The sequence below is a fragment of the Triticum urartu genome, chromosome 1A (assembly GCF_056163025.1).
Source record: "Triticum urartu cultivar PI428250 chromosome 1A, HENAU_Tu73, whole genome shotgun sequence".
NCBI lineage: Eukaryota > Viridiplantae > Streptophyta > Magnoliopsida > Poales > Poaceae > Triticum > Triticum urartu.
Window position 1 is genome coordinate 555,121,493 of NC_141873.1, and position 23,249 is coordinate 555,144,741.

The 23,249-nt window shown below is 44.1% G+C and overlaps 5 protein-coding genes and 1 non-coding gene across 6 annotated transcripts; 3 read left to right on the forward strand and 3 right to left on the reverse strand.

Moving 5' to 3' along the window:
* Nucleotides 1-3,186: 3,186 nt before the first annotated feature.
* On the reverse strand, nt 3,187-6,559 carry LOC147992623 (uncharacterized). Its single transcript, XM_087540954.1, has 6 exons — nt 6,503-6,559; nt 6,348-6,410; nt 6,175-6,267; nt 6,056-6,091; nt 3,324-3,489; nt 3,187-3,233 (listed from the first exon to the last, which is right to left on the reverse strand). The coding sequence occupies exons 1-6, from the start codon at nt 6,557-6,559 to the stop codon at nt 3,187-3,189; spliced, it is 462 nt and encodes a 153-aa protein (XP_087397080.1).
* On the reverse strand, nt 4,181-5,797 carry LOC147992624 (protein FAR1-RELATED SEQUENCE 5-like). The gene has a single exon (XM_087543092.1). The coding sequence runs from the start codon at nt 5,795-5,797 to the stop codon at nt 4,181-4,183; it is 1,617 nt and encodes a 538-aa protein (XP_087399218.1).
* Nucleotides 6,560-7,958: 1,399 nt separating the features above from the next.
* Nucleotides 7,959-8,031, forward strand: TRNAR-ACG (transfer RNA arginine (anticodon ACG)). Its single transcript has one exon. It is a non-coding gene; the product is annotated as a tRNA-Arg (tRNA).
* A 150-nt stretch (nt 8,032-8,181) lies between these two features.
* Nucleotides 8,182-9,083, reverse strand: LOC147992625 (uncharacterized). The gene is made up of 3 exons (XM_087540961.1): nt 8,774-9,083; nt 8,614-8,678; nt 8,182-8,520 (listed from the first exon to the last, which is right to left on the reverse strand). Exons 1-3 carry the CDS (start codon nt 8,886-8,888, stop codon nt 8,383-8,385), a joined length of 318 nt encoding a protein of 105 aa, XP_087397087.1. The 5' UTR covers nt 8,889-9,083; the 3' UTR covers nt 8,182-8,382.
* A 3,335-nt stretch (nt 9,084-12,418) lies between these two features.
* LOC147992626 (putative calcium-binding protein CML46) lies at nt 12,419-13,100 on the forward strand. The gene has a single exon (XM_087540966.1). It carries the CDS (start codon nt 12,425-12,427, stop codon nt 13,031-13,033), a length of 609 nt encoding a protein of 202 aa, XP_087397092.1. The 5' UTR covers nt 12,419-12,424; the 3' UTR covers nt 13,034-13,100.
* Nucleotides 13,101-17,144: 4,044 nt separating this feature from the next.
* Nucleotides 17,145-20,051, forward strand: LOC147992627 (uncharacterized). The gene is made up of 4 exons (XM_087539089.1): nt 17,145-17,157; nt 17,598-18,850; nt 19,035-19,067; nt 19,260-20,051. The coding sequence occupies exons 1-4, from the start codon at nt 17,145-17,147 to the stop codon at nt 20,049-20,051; spliced, it is 2,091 nt and encodes a 696-aa protein (XP_087395215.1).
* Nucleotides 20,052-23,249: the final 3,198 nt, after the last annotated feature.

Here is a 23,249-nt window from a genome sequence, read left to right on the forward strand (position 1 = left end):
CAAGAAATCCAGTGCGAGAAAGTCTAACATTACTGGAAGGAGAACAGGCGTGAATACATCTGAGGCTTCAGCTACCCAGAACCCTATTATGGATCGGATTTTGACTGAGCTGAAGCACATTCGTAAGGATATGCTTCGTATGCCGGAGCTATGCACACAGGTACAAGTTTTCTGATTTTGCCGTTCACAATGGTTTTCGATGTGTCACATAACTAATTACAACTAATTTTTAATCACAAAGGGTCATAGAGAAATTGAACAAAAGCGTTGTATTTTACAAAGCCGGTGATAGTGAAATAGAAGAAGAGAATGAGTATGGTGAAAATAGTGAAAGTAGAAACTATGGTGGAAAACCTCGTAAGGAATTTGTATATAATCCTGACGTGGACAATTTCAAAACACCGGGAAAAAAGAATGTGCAAGAGGATGATGAAGATGATATTAATGATTCTGAAGAGAAGACACCTTATTATTGCACACCTGAATATTTCGATAGTTTCAAGGGTGATGAAGAAGATCCTATCGAAGTTCCTGAGGTATCTGATGAGAAATCCGTTACATCTTTAGGAACAGATGAAATCGCATCACGTGGATCGGTAGATTGTATTGGAGAAGATGAGGTAGAGGAGAAGGGTGTAGGGAAACGGAAGCGGAGACGATCAAACCTTATAAAGTCTCCTTATATTCCCGTTATACCTACAAAGCGTGCAAAGCGTTCAGCAAAAGCAAGTGAGTTTTATCATATTATTTTCGAGCTGAAATTACTACTTATCATTGAATTATTAACATATTACCGTCATGTATTGCAGAACTATTCGAGAAAGAAGTCTTTGAAGAAGAATACGATGTGATTAAAGCTAGTGCTAAGTTTGTTCGTGCTTATCAGCGGTCGGCAAAACATAGAAAGAAGGAAATATTCAATGATGGCATGCGCGAAGGTCTGAGTGCAGAGAGGGCTTGTAAGATTCTTGACCATGAATGGCTAACCGGTGATGTAAGTTATTGTTCTGTTTTCTATTAGCATTCAATGCAAATTGGAATTGTTATACATCATTTAAATTATTTTCAGGTTATCAATGCTTATTCGTCGTATCTGTTAGGAGTTGTTGGTGAAGATCGTCATATAATGCCGACCTGGCTGGTCAATTGGTTACTTGAATTTAGACCGGACACCCAGGGAGGAAAAAATGACAACGAAGTTGTGGCGAAGAAGAATGGACCCTTGAATAGATGCACCGATGAGTATTTTAAAAAAGATAAGGTAAGTTCAACTGCCTTAAAGTATGCATATATGGGATATAAATAATAAGATAGTATATGTTGATTGCATCATATTTTCGTTGGAAATACCCACTGGGTTTCGGTTGTCATGCATCGCCCGAAGGAAGAGTTCCAGGTTCTTGATTCTTTGATGGAACCCGAACTTGACAGTGAAATTACAAAAAAAGTTGAGGAGCTGGTACGGCATAAATTTACATGAGCATATTGAAATTATCATTTAGTAACTGAACTATGTTAAATTCTTTTCGTGCTATTATGTATATGAACAGAAAAATCAACTTGGATATGACATACGTGATGCGAATGCGAGCGGTGCTGTGAATTTTCCGGATGTGTCTACCTGGCCTATCAAAACGTATAACATCCCACAACAAGAAGACGGGTGAGTAAATACTTTCATATTGTTTTAATATCTTACCTCAAATGCGAACTTATGAACTGTTGTTTGTACGGACCAGCAATTCATGTGGAATATTTGTTCTTCGATGCTTTCAATATTGGAACGGTGAAAAATGGACAAGCCATTTTTCTCAGGTCTGGTTTTTTTTCAAATGCTTATATTCAATTAAATTCATTATGTAATACTATTTGAATTGTACTAATATGAAGTTCTAACAGGGGTCAATTGATAAATCGAGGGACTTAATGATTGCGCAGCTTATTTTTTCGGAGAGAAATACGCTCAACGATGTGAAGGACAAAGTTACCCGGCTTGCAAAGAAGAAATAAATGTGCCAAAAATTTTGTAAAAGAAAATTTTGTAGGCTCAAATAATGTTTACATTTATTTCGACTAACATGTCTTGTGATGAAGAAGACACTACTATTTTGAATATTTAAGTCGAGAATGACATTTGGATTATTATGTTGTCTTCATGCTGTTGTCTTTACATTTGAAATCTTCATATTTATAGTTGTGCAGTTGTCAAGTTGTTTTCCTGTACTGCTGAATGTTAAAAAAAATGTACATATATTTATTATGCACTTTAAAGCACTGTCGCCGTCGCTTATTATAACACCAACGTTCTTAATTTCCTTTTCTACAAAAAAAATTGCCGACAAGTGCGCCGGCCAGTCTGACGTCAGACAGGACTGACGGCACTGTCCAACAAGGCAGCGTCGAACGACGGGTAGCATAACTAATCAAAGACGCTCGACTGCAAGTGCGCCGCCAGGTATATAAGCTGGTCGTCGCGCGCTCCGTCGGGCGAGGTGGGACTAAAACTTAGCTATCGCAGCCGCCGTGCCTGCAGCGACGCGCGTGACCGCGTGGGCCGGCCCAATATCATTGTTTCCGCCCACGGCGTGACGACAGACCAAGTAGCACGCGGCGCGACGACGGCCCAAGTTCCACGCGGGGCGACTTGGGATGTTTAGTCCCACCTCGGCCGACGGAGCGCGCGACGATCGGCTTATATACCCGGCGGCACATAGGCTATCGAACTCCTTTCGTTGCCTTGTACTGCTGCCGCCGTCCGACTCTTCCCTATGGGACAGTGCCGCCGGCCGACGCTGCCACTGTGGGACAATGCCGCCGGCGCACTTGTCGGGTGTTTTTTTAAAAAATGACGGCGTTCTAAGCGACGGCGACCGTGCAATGCAGAAAATATACAGTAAACAGTGACGGTAGTACTATGCAAAAATGAGCACGTCAAAATAAACAACAGCGACTTGCACAAAATTAACAGTAAAAATTAACACATCAAAATAAACAAAGTAAAACTCCTTCTTGCATTACATAGTCTGTCATCAAAACAAAATAGTCTGACATCAACGAAGTAAAATAAGTTCATATAACATATTATAACAATTATTAAAGATCAAATGTATAGAACATTAAAAAAACTGTCTTCAATGAAAGGGTGGAACGATCTTCCATAGCCATCCATAATAAAACTGTCTTCAATCAAAGGGTGAACCAATCTTCCATACTCCACAAGTTAAGCAAAGTTCCTACATAACAATAAGATATGTGTTAATTCACAATGAACAAATAAATTCGGTTTGAACAATAACATATCCAATAACATAAGAAAATCATACTTAAAATTTTGAGGGCACGTGGACTTATAATGACCCGTAACACCGCACAGTCCACATTGACGTTTGCTTTTCTCATCAAAAGCTTTTGGTCGCCCATTTTTAGTGACATCAGGATCATCCTTACCGCGGCCTTTAACATTCTGTTTTGGTACGCCTTTGGTGTTAACTTTTGCGGGATCACGAACAAGACCATGATCTTGATTAGGCTCGAATACATCGTCGTTCACAAACTGTACCTCCGCACCAGGCTCATCCTCCTCAGTGTAATCATTATCTATTATGTCCTTCAGAGTCGCCTTCAACTTGTCGAATAAAAATGGTTTATGGCATGCTTTATGAGTTGTAGGGGTGGACTAACGAGCAGCTCGGCTCGTTAAGCTCGTACTCGTTAAGCTCATACTCGTTAAGGCTCGGCTTGTTAAGCTCGTTAAGATTAACGAGCAGAAAACCCTGCTCGGCTCGGCTCGTTTGAAGCTCGTTAAGCTCGTGAGCGCTCGTTAACAGATTATAATGTTTTATGATATACAAGATGAATGTGTAGGTGTGGTTTTCAAGACGAAATATGATGACTATAAAAAGAAATGCAGTAGTTTGTTGTCTCATAGGTCGATTAGATTGAATAGATGGGCTGAGGTGCTATAAAAGTTTGTCACATAAAATGAAAATATGTGTTGTGTTGTTACTAACGAGCTTAACGAGCTACTCGTGAAACTCGTTAGCTCGCTCGTTAAGCTCGTTAAGCTTAACGAGCTAAAATCAATGATTGGTTTTGTTCATTAAGAAGCGAGCTACGAGCTTAACGAGCCGAACTATCGAGCGCTCATTAAGCTCGCGAGTTACGAGCTTTTGGTCCAGCCCTAATGAGTTGCTTCAGCAGATAAGATAGTCAACTCGCTGTACCTAGCTCTGTCCCCTGCACCTGCCCATCCCCATGCAAACAGATCGCTAGTGCGCTTCACGGGAAGTCCACCCCTTGCAACTTGGCTCAACCTCCGCAGTACTAAACACTTAGGTATCTCACGTAAGCATAGCTGAATCAGAACGTGAAGAATATGTTTGCAAGGAAGTCCTTTGCGATACATTCTTCTGCAACTGCACTTCACAGTTTCTTCTAAGTTACCTGAGGTGTAGTCCACAGTGAATACGATATCTCTATTTTCCTTCCATGTCAGTATGAATCTGTGAGTGTCTGCTCCTCTCAGTCTCTCAAGGACCTCTAGCTCCCGTGCCTTCTTCATATCTTCCTGCAAGATATAAAAGTTTGCCGCAGTGAACTCACGGGCAGCTGATTTCTCAATATCTTTACACTCATCCAATACTGGTACTGGAACTGTCTGTGAGTTTGTGCAATCGTCATGTGCCTCATTCTCACGGAGACGAACTATGCAGTTCTCATAGTGCACAATCATATCAACAATAGTCATACCGGAGTCTAGATGCAAGTGAAGGCATGAATTCAGACTCTCACTTCGCTGGTTACTTCGCATACCTAAGAAAAACCCACCTGACAGATATGATGCAGCCCAAAGCCTTTTCTTCTTGTACATCCTACGTAACCATGTCTTTGTTTTCTCCGACTGCCATTTGGCGGTAAACGCTGCCCATCTCTCATCAAATACCTTTTTTGAAGTGGCATAATAAAGTAGAGACCTGAACTCCTTTAGAGACTTATGATGAAGGTGTTTCTGCATGTTCTTCTCAATATGCCACGAGCAAAGACGATGCCAAACCTCCGAAAGTACCTTTCTTATGGCCTTAATCATAGCTGCATCTCCATCAGTAATTACTGACCTGGGCCTCTTCTGACAGTGAGCCCTTAAAAACGTCTGAAGCAGCCAGACATAAGTATCTTCCGTCTCGTCAGACACAAGAGCACAACCGAATACCGTGGTGCAACGGTGGTTGTTCAGACCGACAAAAGGTATAAATGGCATGCCATACCTATTCATCCTGTATGTGCTGTCGAAGACTGTCACATCACCGTAGTCAACATAGTCTCGACGTGATTGAGAATCACACCAGAATATGTTTTTCAGCCTTCCTTCATCATCGACGGTGTGCTCAAAGAAGAAATCTGGATCTCTCTCTTTTCTGGTCATCATGATCCCAATGGCAGTGTCTGCATCACCTTGTGCAAGCAACTTCATTTTTTCTCTATAACACATGTTATAAAGCTTCTTCCTCCCAAAACCAGCCTTTGCATATGACCCGGAGCGCGCAACGAGTTGATCATAAATCATATGTTTCCTGATTCCAGCACCTGCCATGGTTAAGATCTCAGCCTTCTGATATTCTTTTATCTGATTGTGAGACCGAAGAAACGTGACTTCATCCGGTCTAGCTAGAACGTGACTGTGATCATCATTGAAACTGCTGACATACCAAACGTCACGCTCTTTATCAAGTTTCAAAGTTATATGCGCATCGCAGAAGCAACGAGTCTCCCCTCTCAGCCTGCGGGTCCTGCCTTCCATTGTACAACGTTTTGCCTGTCGTTTCCCAGCTCTCGCACACACATACTTTCTCAAGCGCTTAGTTGCCTCAGGACCTTTCGAATATTTCAGTGAGTCCTTTCTTACGCTGAAACCACGCTCGTACGCATACTGATTATAGAAATTGTAAGCATCTCCTAGTGACTTGAACGTCTTCCTCATGACCTTCCAATGCATGTCCAATGATTCTTGCTGATATTCATCAAATCCGATGTCAAAATTAAACAGATCATCACCAACATGCTCATCATTCCCGCTTGTACCATCTACATCTCCCTGTAAATTAATGCATTAAACCATTTATGTCAATCAGTTATAATTTTAAAGTGTACCTTAGTGATGTAAGTTTCAAAACTTACTTTGCTGGAGCTGTCATCATGAGATGCATCAACGTGCGATTTGTCACTTTCATCGTCCACAATATTCCTCACAAAGTCCCCGTCCTCGTCCATCTGCGCGCGTTGCAAAAAAAACATGTAAGCGCTCATATGGTTATTATGTCATTTCTTCTCTGATTTTATTAATAACATACCCGGAGTGCACTTTCAGCAAATGAATCATCTATATCCATATCATCATCATCATCGCCATGTCGCTGCATCATGCAAAAAAATATTAAATTTTCCGTGTGGTCTATCATATTTACCCCCTCATATTTATTGTTTTATCAACATTGATCACACTTACATTGCCACTATAAGGTTCATCCAAACTCATGTAGTTCTCCTCACGAGGTTCATCCATATTCCGTGACGAGGTTTCGTTGTCCTCGCCGTAATCATCGCCATCATAATCTCCCTCCTCCTCTAACTATATATAGTTAAAAAAATTGTACGATGAATCAAACGCCATGTAACATCATCCCTAAAACAACTATCTTATCAAGCACAACAATGTCTCAAACCAACCTCTTGCACGGCGGCGAGGATTTCAGCCGGATCCATTTCCTCCGATGAAGAACGTGATGACGGCGTGACGTTGCTGGCCGGCGGAGGCAGGTGTCGACGGCGTGAGGACGATGGCTGGTCGTAGTAGGCGTAGTGTGCGGAGGGAGGCGGCGACGTAGATCGCGGGTGGGCGGCCATCTGGGCGACGGGAATGGAATGCGGCGGCGGGCACGAGCGCCGGCAGCGGTAAAGGCGCCGGGGCACGCGCGGCGGCCTGTTTGGGCCGCGACTCGGGCGACGGCGACTTCGTGTAGACGGGGGCCAACGTGGAGACGGCGTGGATGCGTTAGGGTTCAGGGTTTCAACGGCGGGCGTCGGCGGCTACCGTGTCTTTTTTTTCCTCCAACAACTGTCCACGCCAACGTCGAGACGTGAGGGCGTACGGCGACGGGTGCGGGTACGCGGGCGGGCGGGCGTACAGCGACGGGTGCGGCATACGCGGGCGGGCGTACGACGTCGCGCGCGACGTACGGCGTCGGGTGGGTATTCCTATACCTAATGTGAAATTACCATACTACCCACTATACGTTTTAGGGGGGATTGTACCGAAGCACTCCCCTTTCATATTAGCGATAATATCTCTCGGATTACAGCTTGGGACATAGCTGAGCTGATCCATCGAGCGCTAATGCCTCCACTCCCATTCACCAAAACCATGAAGAAAATGTGACATATTTTAGGCACGCAAAAACCAACCCATTTGTAGTCATGCAGGATGAAATAATGTGCGAGGAGAGGTAATATTACCAAATGGGTTCAACTAACCGCCCAGCTTCGTTGAAATAGTTGAGAATAGCATCATCATCCTTTGGGGAAATTATTTTTTTGCGGGAAATTAGACGGGTCATAGGTGGTAACCTGGTGTAGATGTGGAAAGCATCAGCAGCATCTTTGCCCCCTTGAAATGAATGAAGCATGAGAACTCGCTACAAACAAGGTCATATGGTACTTGGCTTTTACAAATATAACCCACCGAGTTTCTACTACATCGGTCATACCTGTCGGCCGCGGTAAGCAAGCGTGGCAGCCATGTAACCCGAGCTCCAGCTTCTCCTCCCATCTCCATCTTGGGCATCAAGTCGCCGTAAATGAAACCAAGCAAAACCTTCAACACGTTTCACACTTAGAAATGTAATGTTGTGCACTCTTGTCTTATTCTTGTTCGGTAAATATAATAGATTTAAATCAGCACACAAGACTCCGTGGCCCAATGGATAAGGCGCTGGTCTACGAAACCAGAGATTCTGGGTTCGATCCCCAGCGGAGTCGCAACTTTTCCTTTCTTCCTTCGTTTTTGCTCCTACCCTGTGGTTCCTCTGTTCATGAGTTTTAGATATATGACGATATCTTTTTCTCTTATTCAACTAAAATGCCATAATAATCAACACAGCTTCTGCTATATTAAAGCTGTAAATCATCTTGGTGCAGAAAAAGTTCTAGCTTAATTACGTGCCACAAACAAGCAATCAAAGCCAAAGCTTATATACATGATTTTAATGCCCTTGCAAGTAACAAGCTTCGTTCTGGTATGTTACACCAAAAAAGTAGAGATATTACAGTTTGAGAAACATGTAGAACCGTGCAGCACTAGGAACACACATGCAGCTTTGCTCCATGTTCTCAGTTCCTCCTCTCCTGCCGCCACCACGGCGAGTGGTGGTCGTTGGCTCCGGAGCCCGGGTAGTCCTCCAGCTCCATCTCCATCTCCATCCTCCCGCTGACACCGCCGTGGTCGGGCTCTCCCACTATGACGGCGGCCTGGGGTGATCATGCCAAAAAATCAGGCCAATTAGAGTTTCCACCTGACATAGCTACTTGCTACTTGCATGAACGCTCAAGTACTATTATCACCTGGCCATCTGCTCCACCGGAAGATGGGATTGCGTCGATCTTCTGCAGCTGCACCCTCGGGGCCGCTGATGCATACATATGGGAATAAATTGTCCTCTCAGTCAGAAAAAACTCAGAACAGTATAACTAAATCTCTAGATAGATAGCATGAGACGATTACCAGGTGGGAATGAGATCGCAGCCCTTGAAGCATGGATGAGGCAGAAGAAGCCCAGCAGAGACACCACTGCCAGGTGCAGTGGAGGCAATCTCTCCATCTGTCTCGTCTGAAGCATTTCTCCAAGTGTCCCTACTCTTCTTCTGCACCCACGATCGAGGGCTCACTCATGTAGATGCAGAGGACCTGTCCTGAATTGCAAGCTATTTTATAGCACGGCTCACAGCTGTGTCATGGAGCAAGGTGCTGCAGATTGAGGCTTCTGAAGCATCCTCCACAGCCTTAGTTAGTTGTTATGTAAGTAGTTAAGCATCTTTTCTAAGTGCTTCATTAGCGCACATGATGAGCTTTTTTATTATGACTCAAAAAGTGGCTAGCATTTCGTTGGCACGCGTGCTTGAAAATTCGGCGAATTGCTAGGCACGCACGCGAAAAGGGCCGAGCAGAAAAGGAGGCATCAAAGGAATGATTATGGTCAGGAATAGGTTGCAAGGGGTATAAGTAAAAAGCAGGAAGTTGGGGATCAAAAGTGTACCATGCAATTTCTTGCATATAGATATAGGATGGTGACATGGTGCAGATGATTAATTCTCCGGATTTTCTTCCCAATCCGGTACAAGATTTTCTTTTCCTGGTCGATGCAGGCATGCAGCTAGTGCGTGGGCTGCAGACTTCAGTTAAACTAAAGTTGGTCCCTTTATTTTGAGCCCATAGTGGGTTCAGCACTTGGGTAGATAGCTTGTGAGCCCCCACTAAGCTGAAAATTAACTTATCTGATGGGGTAAAACTACACTAAAAGGCTCACCAAGTTGGTTTTACCAAGTTGAATCTTGACGCCTAGCAGAGCATATCCTAACGTCAAAGTTTGTCTCTAGTGAAATTTACAGCGAACATTAGCATGCAGGCAAGACCTATATTTATACACGCCCATGAGTAGCTCTCGCCGCGGAGGACGCTTGGCGTGATACCCTAGATCAGCCGCGCTCGCGTCGCCTCCAGGGAGGCGGCTCGGGCGCCCTAGCCGCCGTCACCTCTAGGCCCTCCCTCCCCCCTGCTTCCCCACCGCCGCCAGAGGAGGCCGGCGAGCGAAGCTCGCCCGACGGACGGCGGACGGCGGACCTTCCTCCTCTCCTCGCGAGAAGATCCTCTGGCCGAAACGTGATGGCGAACCTGGTCGTTCGGCGTGGAGGCGGAGTGTGCGCGATGGAGCGGCGGTCCGATCGGATTCTGGTGGCGGTTGTGCCTTCACGGCTGCGGGGGCAGCGTGGGGCCGGCTGGCGGCGGCGGATCTGGGGCGCCCACCCTAGATCGGTTCCCCTCCAGATGGTGTGGGCTCGGGCGCCGGCCTGGCGGCCCTGAGCGCCGGTGGGCGCGCGCCGAGGTTGCCCCCACTCACTGGCGTGGTTGGGGGTGGCCAGAGGTGTGTGTGTGTGAGGCCGGCATCGTTCGGAGTCAGCTCTGACGTGCGCGGCGGTGGGAATCTGGCAGGCGGCGGCCGGCTGTGAATCCCGGTAGCATCATCTCCGACTCGATTTGCTCCGGTTCGTGCTAGTTCTAATACCTACCCGGTGTTGGCTAGACGGATCTGGCGGGTGGGCATTGATCCGGGGGAAACTCCAGGCCAGCTTGGCGGCCGCACCAAAGTCGACGCTCTCGGCACCGATTCCCTTCCTGAAGGCTTCGGTGTGGATCCTACGCCCCCACCTCTGTCATGAGCGCATGCGAAAGCCTCTATTCCTCTGTTTGGGCGACGATGGCACTTTGGTGTCGTGTTCCTTCTTGAAGGCGTCGGCCGAGGACTGCTCAGAGTGGTGGAGTTGCTGGTAGTTCAGAGTCGACGCGAGATGGCATGTAGGTGGAGCGGTGTGGCATCAACAGTATCATCGACGATTGGTCTCGACGGCATGGCGCAGTGGAGACTCGACGCCAGATGCGCAGAGATGGACTGGCGCAGGAGGAGGAAGCTGTCTGGTGTCATGGTGGCGCTGATGGTAGAGGGGCCTGGCATGGTCGGTGCGTCAGTTCTGCTCTGAGAATGGACAGATGGAAGATGGAGGTGATGGCCCATGCAGCGTGCGGTGCTCACTGGGAGTGTGCCGGACCGGTGTGTGCCCCAATCCAGGTAGTGGCTTGGATGGGACACCCGGCTTTAGATGTTAGGTTTTGGTGCGATGTCTGTTTGGTATTAGGCCTGGACATTCGGCACACCTTCATCAACGGGATAGGAGTAGCAACAGCGTTGCCAAGTTGATGGCTTCATGCTTATTGATGTATCACCTTGTATGGTCTTTATGAATAATTAATAATATGACTGCATGCATCGTTCAAATGCAGAGACCGGAGATACATCCTCCATTCCTAAAAAAACTATTTATTTGTGATACAGGTTATCACTGAATTCCACAGCGTTCATGAGTCACAGGCACTAGCATATACTAGTACTCCTTCCGTTCCTTAATAAAAGTCTTTTTTAGAGATTCAACATGTGACTACATATAAAACAAAATAAATGAATCTACACTCTAAAATATTTTATAACTTTACATACATTCGTATGTCATAGTTTATTTAAAATGTTTAAAAGACTTATATTTAGGTACGAAGGGAGTAGTATCTTATTGTTGGTGTGGCGTTCAAAAGCACCAATGAGCTCTTTTCACCTTTGTTAAGAGTTCGGGCAGTTTCCACGCAATGAACCTGTCTGAAAGCGATAAGCTGGTAGAGAAAGACAAGACGTACGCGCTTATCTGACAGATAGAGACATATGAACACGCTGTGGCTTGTGAAAGTGATATGCACCGCCGATATTGAAAAGATATGAAGGAAAGTGACCGTAAGGCTCTGAAAATACTTTGCTTCTTCAGTCATATCAAGGACTCGCATGGTAACCTAATAACCTCCCAAAAGACAGGTTGTTCAAGTAACAATTAATTTCTTGGACGATTAATTTCTTGGACAATTAATAGCTCAGCGATGAACAAATCTAGACCTTCGCCGTGGACAAGAAATCGGAATCATCTTGACAAGCAAGATTTGCACAAGGCAGCAAATTGACTCTGATATAAAAAGTTACATAAGAATACTTTTACTCGGGTCTGAGTCTTCTTCAGAAGATGTCCCTCAGGTCTCGATCAAGTCTTGTTCTTTTTCCAAGGAAATACCGGCTTCTTGCTTTCCCTGAAATTTCTGTGTAAGCACCATGCATATAGCATATTCAACTTGGGGAAAAGGAGTCAAAAACTGCACATTCGGACTAACCAAGTATGAACATTTATTTACACATCATGTCCTGTATGTCTCCCAACATAGACACAACGAAGTTGCCAACCATACTGTGTGAACTCAACTAAGTAGTACCACATCATGGCGGCACTGAACATGCATCGGACTTTTCCAGGAAACATCCAGTGGAGTAAAAGAAGATTGAAAGAAGCAACAAAAACCACGACCATGCACACACTCTTTGAATCTTAGACAACAAGTCATCATCTTGCTGTCTTGTCTACTATTTTTCCATAAGTTTTTTCAAACTGGAAACATCCTCTCATCTGCCTAGATCTTTCATATTGATTCTGTTGAAGGATGAAGCTACAAGCCTAGAAAAAACAAACAAGAAACAGCAACTTCCCTTCCTATATAAACCTTCACTGATACATGATCTTTCCCACACCAAAACAACCAGATCTCAGGCTCATAGCTCAGACAATGGAGAAGTCCCCAGCCACAGCAGGATGCCATCATGCACCACTTTTCCAAGAGCCAGTTGGTATTCTCATCCTTTTCATCCTCACCTGGTGCATCTCAAAGCTTCAAAGTCTGCTTCCCACTTCTTGTTGCCAATCCTGCAATTGTACTGTCTCCACGACAACCTCGACGCCGGTCCTCGCCGAGACGAAGACATCGAAGGCACCAAATAAGAGTGAATATGATGAGATGAATGCGACGCAGTCAGATGCCGAGGTAGCCATGAGAAAGATGGGACTCGATTTTGATCAAGAGAAGAGCTGTGAGTATAGTTCTACGCTTTTCGACGACGACGAACCAAGCTTCCAGGAAGTGAAAATGGCATTCTTGGTTTTCGATGAGAACAATGATGGGTACATCGATGCATTGGATTTGAGAAGAATCCTCCAGAACTTGGGATTAGGTGATCGGGTAGGGGTCAATGAGGCTGAGCAGATGATTGCTAGATATGACACGAACAATGACAGGAGGATAGATCTGATGGAGTTCACTAAGGTTTTGGAGGATAGCTTTTGCTAGACATACTTATTTCTGTATTTGTTTTCCTATATCTGCGAGATGCATTTACATATTGTGATTGACTGAATTGTGCCACTTGACTCCAGAATTAAATAACAGATGTGTTGGTTTTTTTTTTTTGAAAAGAGGGTAGACACTGCCGGCCTTTGCATCGACCGATGCATACAGTCCTCCATTACTTATTGCCAACTTTACAAGTAGCTGGAAAGTCTTTAGTGCGCAAGGGGGAATGAAGGAAGAAATTACGTACAACCTAGAGCTAGAAAGAAATATGAAGTGGCATACATCACATTTCCTATTATTAAGCGGCCATCCAAATCAGTTGAATAAACCTTGAGCGATCATCTCCCCTGGTCCTCCTCCAAGCGAAGCAACGATCATGTATGGATCCAATAAATGACTTCGTGGATTAAGACATTAAGTCAAGGATCTAACCAAAACAATTAAAACGACACCGAGTGGCCAAATCAAAATCTACCCATTTGTACACTTGTACAGTGTTTGAACGTGCTGAAACGCATAGAAAGTAAGTAGCAGATTACATTGTCCTAACATGATCATTCTATAGAGGATTATATTAACACCAACTTCTTAGTTCTAAGAAAATTCATATGGTTCGTCGGTTCACTCATTCGAAAATTCGGTTCTAGCTTGATCTCAGGTATGAGGTATCCCTGGCCGACTTTACTTCTCACGACCGCAACACTGTCTCGTATCTGTTGTATTTGGTGTGTATTCAGTTAGGAACTTCAACCAGTCCATAGTATCGGGAATCCCTATTTAATGCTCGTTGCGTCATAATGTCAACCAAACGCATAAGGATCAAGTGCACTGAGCCGGCCCAGTTACATGATCTCGTTCGTTCGGTTCTGGGAACCTTCTAGCAGGTTCCTGTCCGGTTTTGGTAACCTTCTAGAAAGTCCTCTAAACCGTTTTTCCTGTTTTTCTGTTTCTTTTTTTACTTTTGTTTTTCCGTTCACTTTTCTCTCTGTTTCTTTTTCTATTTTTCGTTATTCTTTTCTATATTTCTTCTTTTTGTTTATTTTTTTAAAATGTAAGTAAAAATGGATTTTCAAATATTTTTTGGAATTTTCAAAATATGTTCTTCTTTCTCCAAAAATGTTTTCAAAAATTGTTTGCATTAAAAAAAGTTTACAAATTCAATTTTTGTTTGCATTTCTTTGGATATAACCTTTTGGAATGCGGATGAGTTCGTATGGTTTAAAGGTGATGTGATCAAATAGACTTTTATCCGAGTCTTTGTCTAAGGGTATTATTTACTACACCATAATGTGAATATCCATGAATATATAAATCCATTTCTTGTTTACTTTTAACACAAAGATGATACCCTTGCATTTGTGAGGGCCACCGTGTTAGTTGTGAAAAAGATAAAACCAGGTAGAGCTCTGCGGGCCACTGTGATATTTGTACTCCCTCCGTTCCTAAATATAAGACCTTTTAAAGATTTCAATATGGATTACGTACGAAGCAAAATGAGTGAATCAACGCTCTAAAGTATGTCTATATACATTCATATGTTAGTCCGTATTGAATCTCTAAAAGTGTTTATATTTAAACGAATGGAGTAAATCTATTTGGAGGATAAAGCTCACATTGATTGGCATTGATATCTGCTTCCTTTCATATAGTATATGGATAACTAGCTATACATGGTAGTCTAATAATGCCATAATTTCCTTCCTTATTGGTATGTGGTAGGATGTCCTTACTAGCCTTGCCATGATCGTTATAAATTGACAACTCACCTTGGTTAGGAGCAATGGTCATACGAGCCATTGGACGGTGTGAACTGGCGGCTAGCTAAGCATTGTTAAATTTCGCTTCAGCCACTCAATGTGGAATCCGCTATGGGCCCTCGGGCCATGGTCGCCAGTGCTCCTTCTGCAGCTCGCCTCCATCCACGGGAGCATGGAGGCCGTGGCACCCTCGCCGTCAGTGACCAACCCCTTGCTCAGGACAGGGTACCACTTCCAGCCCCCAAAAAACTGGATTCACGGTAATCTCCTGCCTCTGAACTTAGCTGAATGCTCTACGGTCTGTTTAAGTTTTGCTCTGTCTCCAAGCTAGATATAGTCATGCATTTTTTCGAGAATGGCTATAGTCATGTACTCTCTCCATCTCATAATATAATAGCATTTTTTACACTACAATAGTGTAAAAAACGCTCTTATATTATGGGACGGAGGGAGAATAACATATAGCTGCTAGCTAAGTAATTGTTCTTGCTTGTTTTATTCTTCCATGATGCTTTGTTCTAACAATTTCGTTTTCTCATTATTTTGGCTGGTTATGATTGCTGTCACGGCGAAACTCAACGATGGAAGATCCGAATGGTATGACTTCTCCAACTCACTGTAATTGTACAGTTTTCTTGTATTCCTAGATCCATGGCGCTGAAAATATAATGTGTGTATGATTTTAAAGATTTTCTTAGCAATAGTAATGAAAGATGCTGGGCTATCATTAAAGTGGTCTATGCTATGACACATCAGTACGCCATGGGCATCCACTAAAGAAAGTGGGATGGGTGTTATGGAACCCACTAGTACCCAGACATATGCTTCAACGTATATGACATTAGGATTGCTTTATCCTATAGGTACCAGCTTCAACTTGGAAGGTTAGTTTATTGAATTAATTAAATAAAATATATTAATCATCGGACCTTGAGGACAACATTTGAATAAACAAACAATTGCAAATGCGACCAGTAGACTAAGCTAACCAGTACATATGTACATGGAAACCATGAAAATTTTATGTTAAGTGAGTAAGGGGCGGGGGAAGCATCTTGAACTTTTTCGATAAAGGGTGGATTTTATTGACTCAAGATGAAGCATCAAGAAGATACAAACACAATGAGCATAAGAAGCATCTTGAACTTACATGTTGATAATTTTGGAACAGGGCCACTATACTACAAGGGACAGGTTAGGGACTAGGTAATCATGCAACAGTTCTTTCCGTAAGAGGCGATCGCAAGGGCGACTAGGGTTTTTGCTGGCCCATCGCCGGCCGCCCTTGGCGGCGGCGCGGGTGCCGGCGAGCTTTGTCCCAGGACGGCGACTCAACGTCGGCGTGGCTGGTCTCTCCAATCTCTACTACAGTTCTCCATGAACATTGGGGTCTAGTAGTAGATGTGTTTGTCTGCTCCTTCGGTCTTTGGTTGTAGAAGCATATTTTGAAGCAGGCGACGGCGGTACAGGGTCCGGCCAGGCGATGGCACAGGTACCGGCGAGTTTTGTCCCAGGACGGCGACTCTAGGTCGGCGTGGCTGGTCTCTCCAATATCTACTACGGATCTCAATGAATGTTGGGTTCTAGTAGATGTGTTTGTATGCTCCTTCGGTCCTTGGCTGTTGAAGCAGGTTTTGAAGCAGGCAGCAGCAGTACGGGCGCTTCTGAAGGTCCTGAGGCATTTAAGTGACGAAGCGACTGATCCATCGGCGACCTCGCGTCCGCCGGGAGCAATGAATCTCATCAGTTGAAACTGCCGGGGCAGGGGGAACTCTCGGACTGTTCGAGAAATTGCGACGCTCTCCCAGTCGCACTCCCCCATGTTGGTTTTCCTTTGCGAGACCAGACAGAAAGCAACAAAAATGAGAAGAATTTGTGGACGCCTCGGATTGAAAGGTTTTGACGGGGTGGACAGCAATGGTTTGAGTGGTGGCCTAGCTCTTTTCTGGCATGAGTCTTTTGTGGTTGAAATCCTGGACAAGGAGGAACGGTATATCGATGCTCTGGTGAAGGTACATGCGGATGCAGAACAGTGAAGAGTCACCTTTGTTTATGGTGAACCACGAGTCGAGAATCGTCACCTCATGTGGGCGAAATTACAGGGTCTAACGAGTGTGTGTGATAGGCCTTGGCTTGTTATTGGTGATTTTAATGAAGCTCTTTGGGATTTTGAACACCTGTTTTGGGTACCGGGCGGAATATTCGGATACCGCCCGGTTACCGCGTTTCTGGCCACCCCACGAGAAACCTACGTACCGAGCGAATTCTTTTGAAATTTTTCGAATTTTTTGAATTTAAACTCTGGTAGTTAGGTTACATACGTTAGGAACTCCCATAGAACATGCTGCGACATGCGGCGTGCTGGTAAGCGTGGCGTTCTAGTCTTTCCTGAGGGTCTCGGGTTCGAGTCCCATTGCTGCTGTTATTTTTTCCCACAATTTTTACGATAAAAAGAGAGATGCTGTGAAAAAAAATGTTGCCGTGGCGATTCGATCTTGCAACCTCGAAGCAATTGTAATACATATACGACCTAACCACTGCGCCAGACAACTCCTGTTAATGATATTCAGTCCAGAGATAATCTATAGTATATTAACAAAATTGAATTCAAATTCAAATTTCGTCCGAATTTTTTCCGGGATTTCGCGGTTACCGCGGTAACCGAGAATTTCGGTGGCCAAAGAGAAAAAAAATGTGCACTTGGGATCCAAATCCTTGGTCGGCTACCCCTAGACCGGAACAACAAATGATAGCTTTCCGAGATACTCTAGAAGTTTGCGGTTTGATTGATCTTGGGTTCTCAGGGATTCCGTTTACTTATGATAACCTGCGTGTCGGGGCGAGTAATGTGAAGGTTCGTCTTGATAGAGCTACTGCAACAAATGAATGGCGCAATCTTTTTCCGTTTTATACAGTACAACATGTGGTGTCACCATGCTCGGATCATGTGGCGCTGGTTTTGAAGGGCGCTCCGGACACGGGCCAGCAAGTCCCCAAACCTAGACGCTATGAAGTTTTTTGGGAAAGAGACTCATCTCTACCGGCTGTTGTTAAGGAGGCATGGGAATCTGTTGGCAATGTGGACAATTTGGAGAAGCTCCAAACAGCGCTAAGGAAGACCTTGGCTACGCTCAGTACTTGGGGCAGCAAGAAATTCGGCAATATAACAAGGGAACTAGCCAAGTCAAGAACACAACTGGAGGAACTTATGACCATGAATGCAGATAGACAAGAAATTAGAAACATCACTCATAAGATGAACGAGCTTTTGTACCAGGAGGAAATGATGTGGCTACAACGCTCAAGAATTACGTGGTTGAAGGAAGGCGACCGCAACACTAAATATTTTCAGAGTAAGGCTGTCTGGCGCGCTCACAAAAATAAAATACGCGAGCTAACTGACAGTATTGTTGTGGTTCATTCAAACTTTGAGGAAATGGCCAGTCTGGCAAATGAGTATTTTCAAGGGATTTTTGCTGCAATCCAGGCGTTGGATGCAACATGGATTCTTGATTTGCTTGGAGCAAAAGTCACTGAGCAGGACAATGTGCGCTTGTGTGCTCCTTTTAGTGATAAGGAGATTTCTGATGCCCTGTTTTGGATTGGACCATTGAAGGCCCCAGGTCCAGATGGTCTACCCGTGAGGTTCTTTCAGCGGAATTGGGACGTGCTACAAAATAGTGTGATTGCAGCGGTCAGGGGATTTTTTGCTTCTGGGATTATGCCGGAAGGGGTAAATTCTACCTCCATAGTTCTTATTCCTAAAATTGCTAACCCCTCCAGCTTGTCTCACTACAGGCCGATTAGTCTCTGTAATGTCATATACAAGGTCATCTCAAAGTGCATGGTGAATCGTTTAAGGACATTATTGGATGGTATTGTTTCTCCAGAGCAAAGTGCCTTTATCCCAGGGCGTTTGATTACTGATAATGCTCTTGTGGCTTTTGAATGTATCCACCACATTAAGCAAGAAAAGGATCCTACAAAAAGCTTTTGTGCTTACAAACTCGATCTCTCAAAGGCATATGATAGGGTGGATTGGAAGTTCTTGAAGCAGGTGATGGAAAAGTTGGGTTTCTCTCAACGATGGGTGGACTGGATAATGTCTTGTGTCACTCTGTCAAACTTAATGGGACCCTCTTGGATTCATTTGCACCGTCGCGTGGGCTTCGGCAGGGCGATCCGCTATCCCCTTCTTGTTTCTTTTTGTGGCTGATGGACTTTCTGCAATTCTGAAGCAGTATGTGCCTAGTGGTGATATTACCCCTGTCAAGGTATGTAGAAGAGCTCCAGGGATCTCACACCTATTGTTTGCTGATGATACTATGTTATTTTTCGAAGCAAACCGTGCTCAGGCCGAAACAATAAAGCTAGCATTGGATCAATATGGAAAGGCAACGGGTCAAAGTTTGAATTTTGACAAGTGCTCTATTCTTTTTGGTGAGGCTTGCCCTTATGTCAAACAGGAGGAAATCAGAGGACTTCTCAATGTCACTAGTTTGGTTTTTGAGGAGAAGTACCTTGGACTCCCCACGCCTGATGGTCGCATGTCTAAGGGAAGATTTCAGAATCTTCAGATGAGCTTAACTAAAAGATTGCTCCAGTGGGGAGATGGTCACCTTGCTCAACCAGGGAGGGAGACACTCATTAAGTCTGTTGATCAGGCCCTTCCCACTTATATGATGGGGGTCTTTAAATTACCCTTTTCAGTGTGCGATGAACTTACTAGAATGGTAAGAGCCTTTTATTGGGGATCTGAGAAGGGAAAGAGAAAAGTGCACTGGCGGGCATGGGATAATCTGATGCAACCAAAGAGTAAAGGAGGTGTTGGTTTTAGAGATTTCAGAATTTTTAACCAAGCACTATTAGCTAGGCAAGCATGGAGATTAATTACAAAGCCTGACAGTCTGTGCACACTAGTGTTAAAAGCAAGATACTATCCAGATGGTAAACTTGAGTATACTGTTTTTGCCGGAAATGCTTCTTCTTCTTGGCAAGCTATTAGCTACGGTCTTGAACTCTTGAAGAAGGGTCTGATTTGGAGAGTTGGGAACGGAAGAAATATACGTGTTTGGCGTGACAATTGGATACCCAGACCCTTCTCTTATAAACCTTTCACTGTACAAGGGAGGTGCAGAATTCGCTTCGTCTCAGATTTGCTGAATGAGAACGACTCATGGAAGGTTGGCTTGTTACAGAAATTCTTTATGCCAGTGGATGTTGTGGAGATTTTGAAAATCAGGGCGTCGCCAAGATAGGAGGATGATACGTTCGCGTGGGGCCCTGGCAAGTTTGGCGCCTTTTCAGTGAGGAGTGCGTACCAGGTCGGCTTTGAGGAAGCTCACAGAAGCACTTCGACGGGCCCCATCTGACGTCCAGATGGGTGTCGGGACTGCTGGAAATTTATATGGTCGACTGATGTTCCTCCCTCAGTTTGCAATTTCGCATGGCGGGTCGCTACAAACTCTCTGCCTACATGGAGTAACAAGCATACAAGAGGGTTGGAAACTAGTGATTTGTGCTCTGTGTGTTCGATAGAGTCTGAGGACTGCTTCCATGCACTATGTCGCTGCACCCTTTCGAGAGTTCTCTGGGATGCTATGGCAGAAGTATGGACTCTTCCAAATATTACTACCGTGCAGAATGCAGGTGTCGAGTGGCTGCTGCACCCTCTTGCTCCTCTGCCAGATATTGAGCGTTTGATGCTTCTCATGACATTGTGGAGGGCGTGGCACATACGCAATGAGATTGTCCATAATAAATCCCTGCCACCCATGGAGGCTTCTCGAAGGTTCTTGATGAGCTACTTGGATTCTCTAATTGGCATTAAAACTGATCTAATTGCTGATCCTAGCAAAGGGAAGTCAATCATAACATATACTCCAGTTCGGCCACATGCGGTAATGGTCGTAGCAGACCCCAAGTGGACTGCTCCTAAGCTCAGCTAGCTTAAGTTGTGTACTGATCATGATGGTTCATTTGCTGTTGATGGATCGGCCGGTGCCGGAATGGTGTTAAGAGACGACAAGGGAGCCATCATCTTCTCTTCCTGTAGACAGTTATTTTCTTGCCGGGATGCACTTGAAGCTGAATTATGTGCATGCATGGAAGGTTTATCTTTCTCCATCCATAGAAGTGAGCTACCAGTGCAGATCGACATGGATTCTATAATTGCAGTGAAATTGATCCAGGCTTCAGAGGTTGACAGATCGGTATATTCTTCCATCATCAAGGAGATTAGATATCTTATGTCTCTACGTGAAAATTGTATTACTCATGTAAGTCGTAGCCAAAATAAAGTTAGTGAAGCTTAGCTAAATTTGCTCGTAGTGAGGGTAGAACCATGACTTTGTTAGGTTCTGGTCTTCCTGAGGCTTTGGAACTAGCTGCGATTGATTGTAAGGATTTTGATGGACCAGTAATACAAATTTCTACCCGCAAAAAAAAAGGGACCTCACTTGGTTTAGCCCTCGAGCCAACCATCCGATCTGACCAGTATGGCGTTTGGTCTGGCTCCGCAACAATCCTCCTTGATGGCACACCAGTGTTGGTGTATACGGGGATCAACAGGCCGGATATTCCCTACCAGGTGCAGAACATTGCCATCCCCAAGAACAAGTCCGACCCACCAGTGTTGGAAGCTAAGAAAAGGCTCACTTCCTTGTTGGTCCACATTAATCACTCATTTTCTTCTCTCTCTGCTTTATACATGAAAATACCGTAGAACAATTATTCTACGGTTTCGGCTAATTTTTCTTCTTCTCTCTCTCTGTCTTTCTCTCCCAGTTTCCCTAGATCCATTACCGTTATTTTTCTCTAGCAAGTCTTTGTGTATGAGCCTTTTCTTAGCCTCACACCTACGAGGCACTTGTTGCATCCGAGCCTTTTTTGAGCCAATGCACATAATCTTGTGAAGGGCAGCCCGGTGCACTTAGCTTCCACTTGCGCAGGACCGGTGCAAATAATCTTGTGAAGAAAAAAACAAAATCTTGAGTATCCGCACAAAATAGACCATCGACAGGCTTTTTTGTTAATTTCACTTTGATGGTAGATCTTCAACTATTTATTTCAGCATCAAAATTTACACATGTGTAATATACATTCATATAAACATGTTGATTTGTTTTCAGAATTTTTTAAAACTTCAAAATAGCACTTTGGCACAGTTCAAAAAATAGGGCTCCAATGCACCCGGGTTCCAAAGTGACTTTTTGCGTTGAGCTGGCACTTTTCGCCTACCTACAGTATTAAAAAAGAAAGGGACACATGAAATTACTCTCATCAACCTAACATCCTCTAAATGGGTCTCATAGTTACGACACATTTTATCTATTAAGAACCAAATATATCATAAAATCATTTTTATGTGGGCAAAACCAATAGTGGCATGTTTCAAAAGAAAGAATTACTACGGTCAGTTGGAGTATTTATGCATGCCCATACATTATTTAGCTTCTCAATAGAAAGCAATCAAGTAAAAATGTGAGTTTATAGTTTATCAACAAAAGGGAAAGATGATTAATTGTCAATAACACATATGGCAATTATTTGTATCATGTGTGCCATCCAGATCTGGACAAAAGTACTCAATACATCCATTGTTAAGTTCACATAAACATCAAGGGGGATAATACCAGAGTATCTAATCAAGATGTTCAAATAAATTGTGTATCAAGAAACTCAGAATGTTGCTAGGGGCATACATTATTCAGTGGGTTAACACAAAACACTGGGTTAACACAAATATGAGTGCGATCAGCTGCAAATGCACATGAGGTGGCATTATATGAGGCGAAGATGGGGAGTAGCCAATTCTACGATTAAAGCAACATCATTGACAAACCAACGATCATTGATGTGAAGGGAGAGAAGGGTCTTCAAGACAACGGAAGGGGATTTGACAGAAAAACTGCTATGCGGACGATGCATAGCATGTATGACAGCTGTACGATATGGCAATCCAGCCATACGCATGGAAGAATTTATATACAAATGTCGTGCAGAAATCGTCCGTGCATAGTAGTGCTCATTTGACAGAGATAAAGGTAGCATGGCACGGGTCGTCAAAACGCTGTCGGCATCGCCAAGCCTCCAAATTTACTAACTCTATGCTTATATGCAGAAGCTAATCTTTACCTAATAATAAAGTACGGATTGACTCCGTGGGTTCACCGTGACAATACATTTTTCCCCGTAAAATTACGCTTTTGGTTTGAATTTAAAACATATACGTAAGGTGGTACTAACCCCCGCCCCCTACTTAAAAACATTGCACCCCACCTGTATCCGTTACGTACATCATTTGGACCACATGATTACTCATGGGCTGGCAAGAAAAATTAACTGCTTAATGGGGGAATTGAACTCACGACCTCATGTCCCACCCACAAAGGAGCTACTCCTACCAACTAAGCTATCTCATCTTTGTTCAAAATATTAGGATACGCAATCCATGT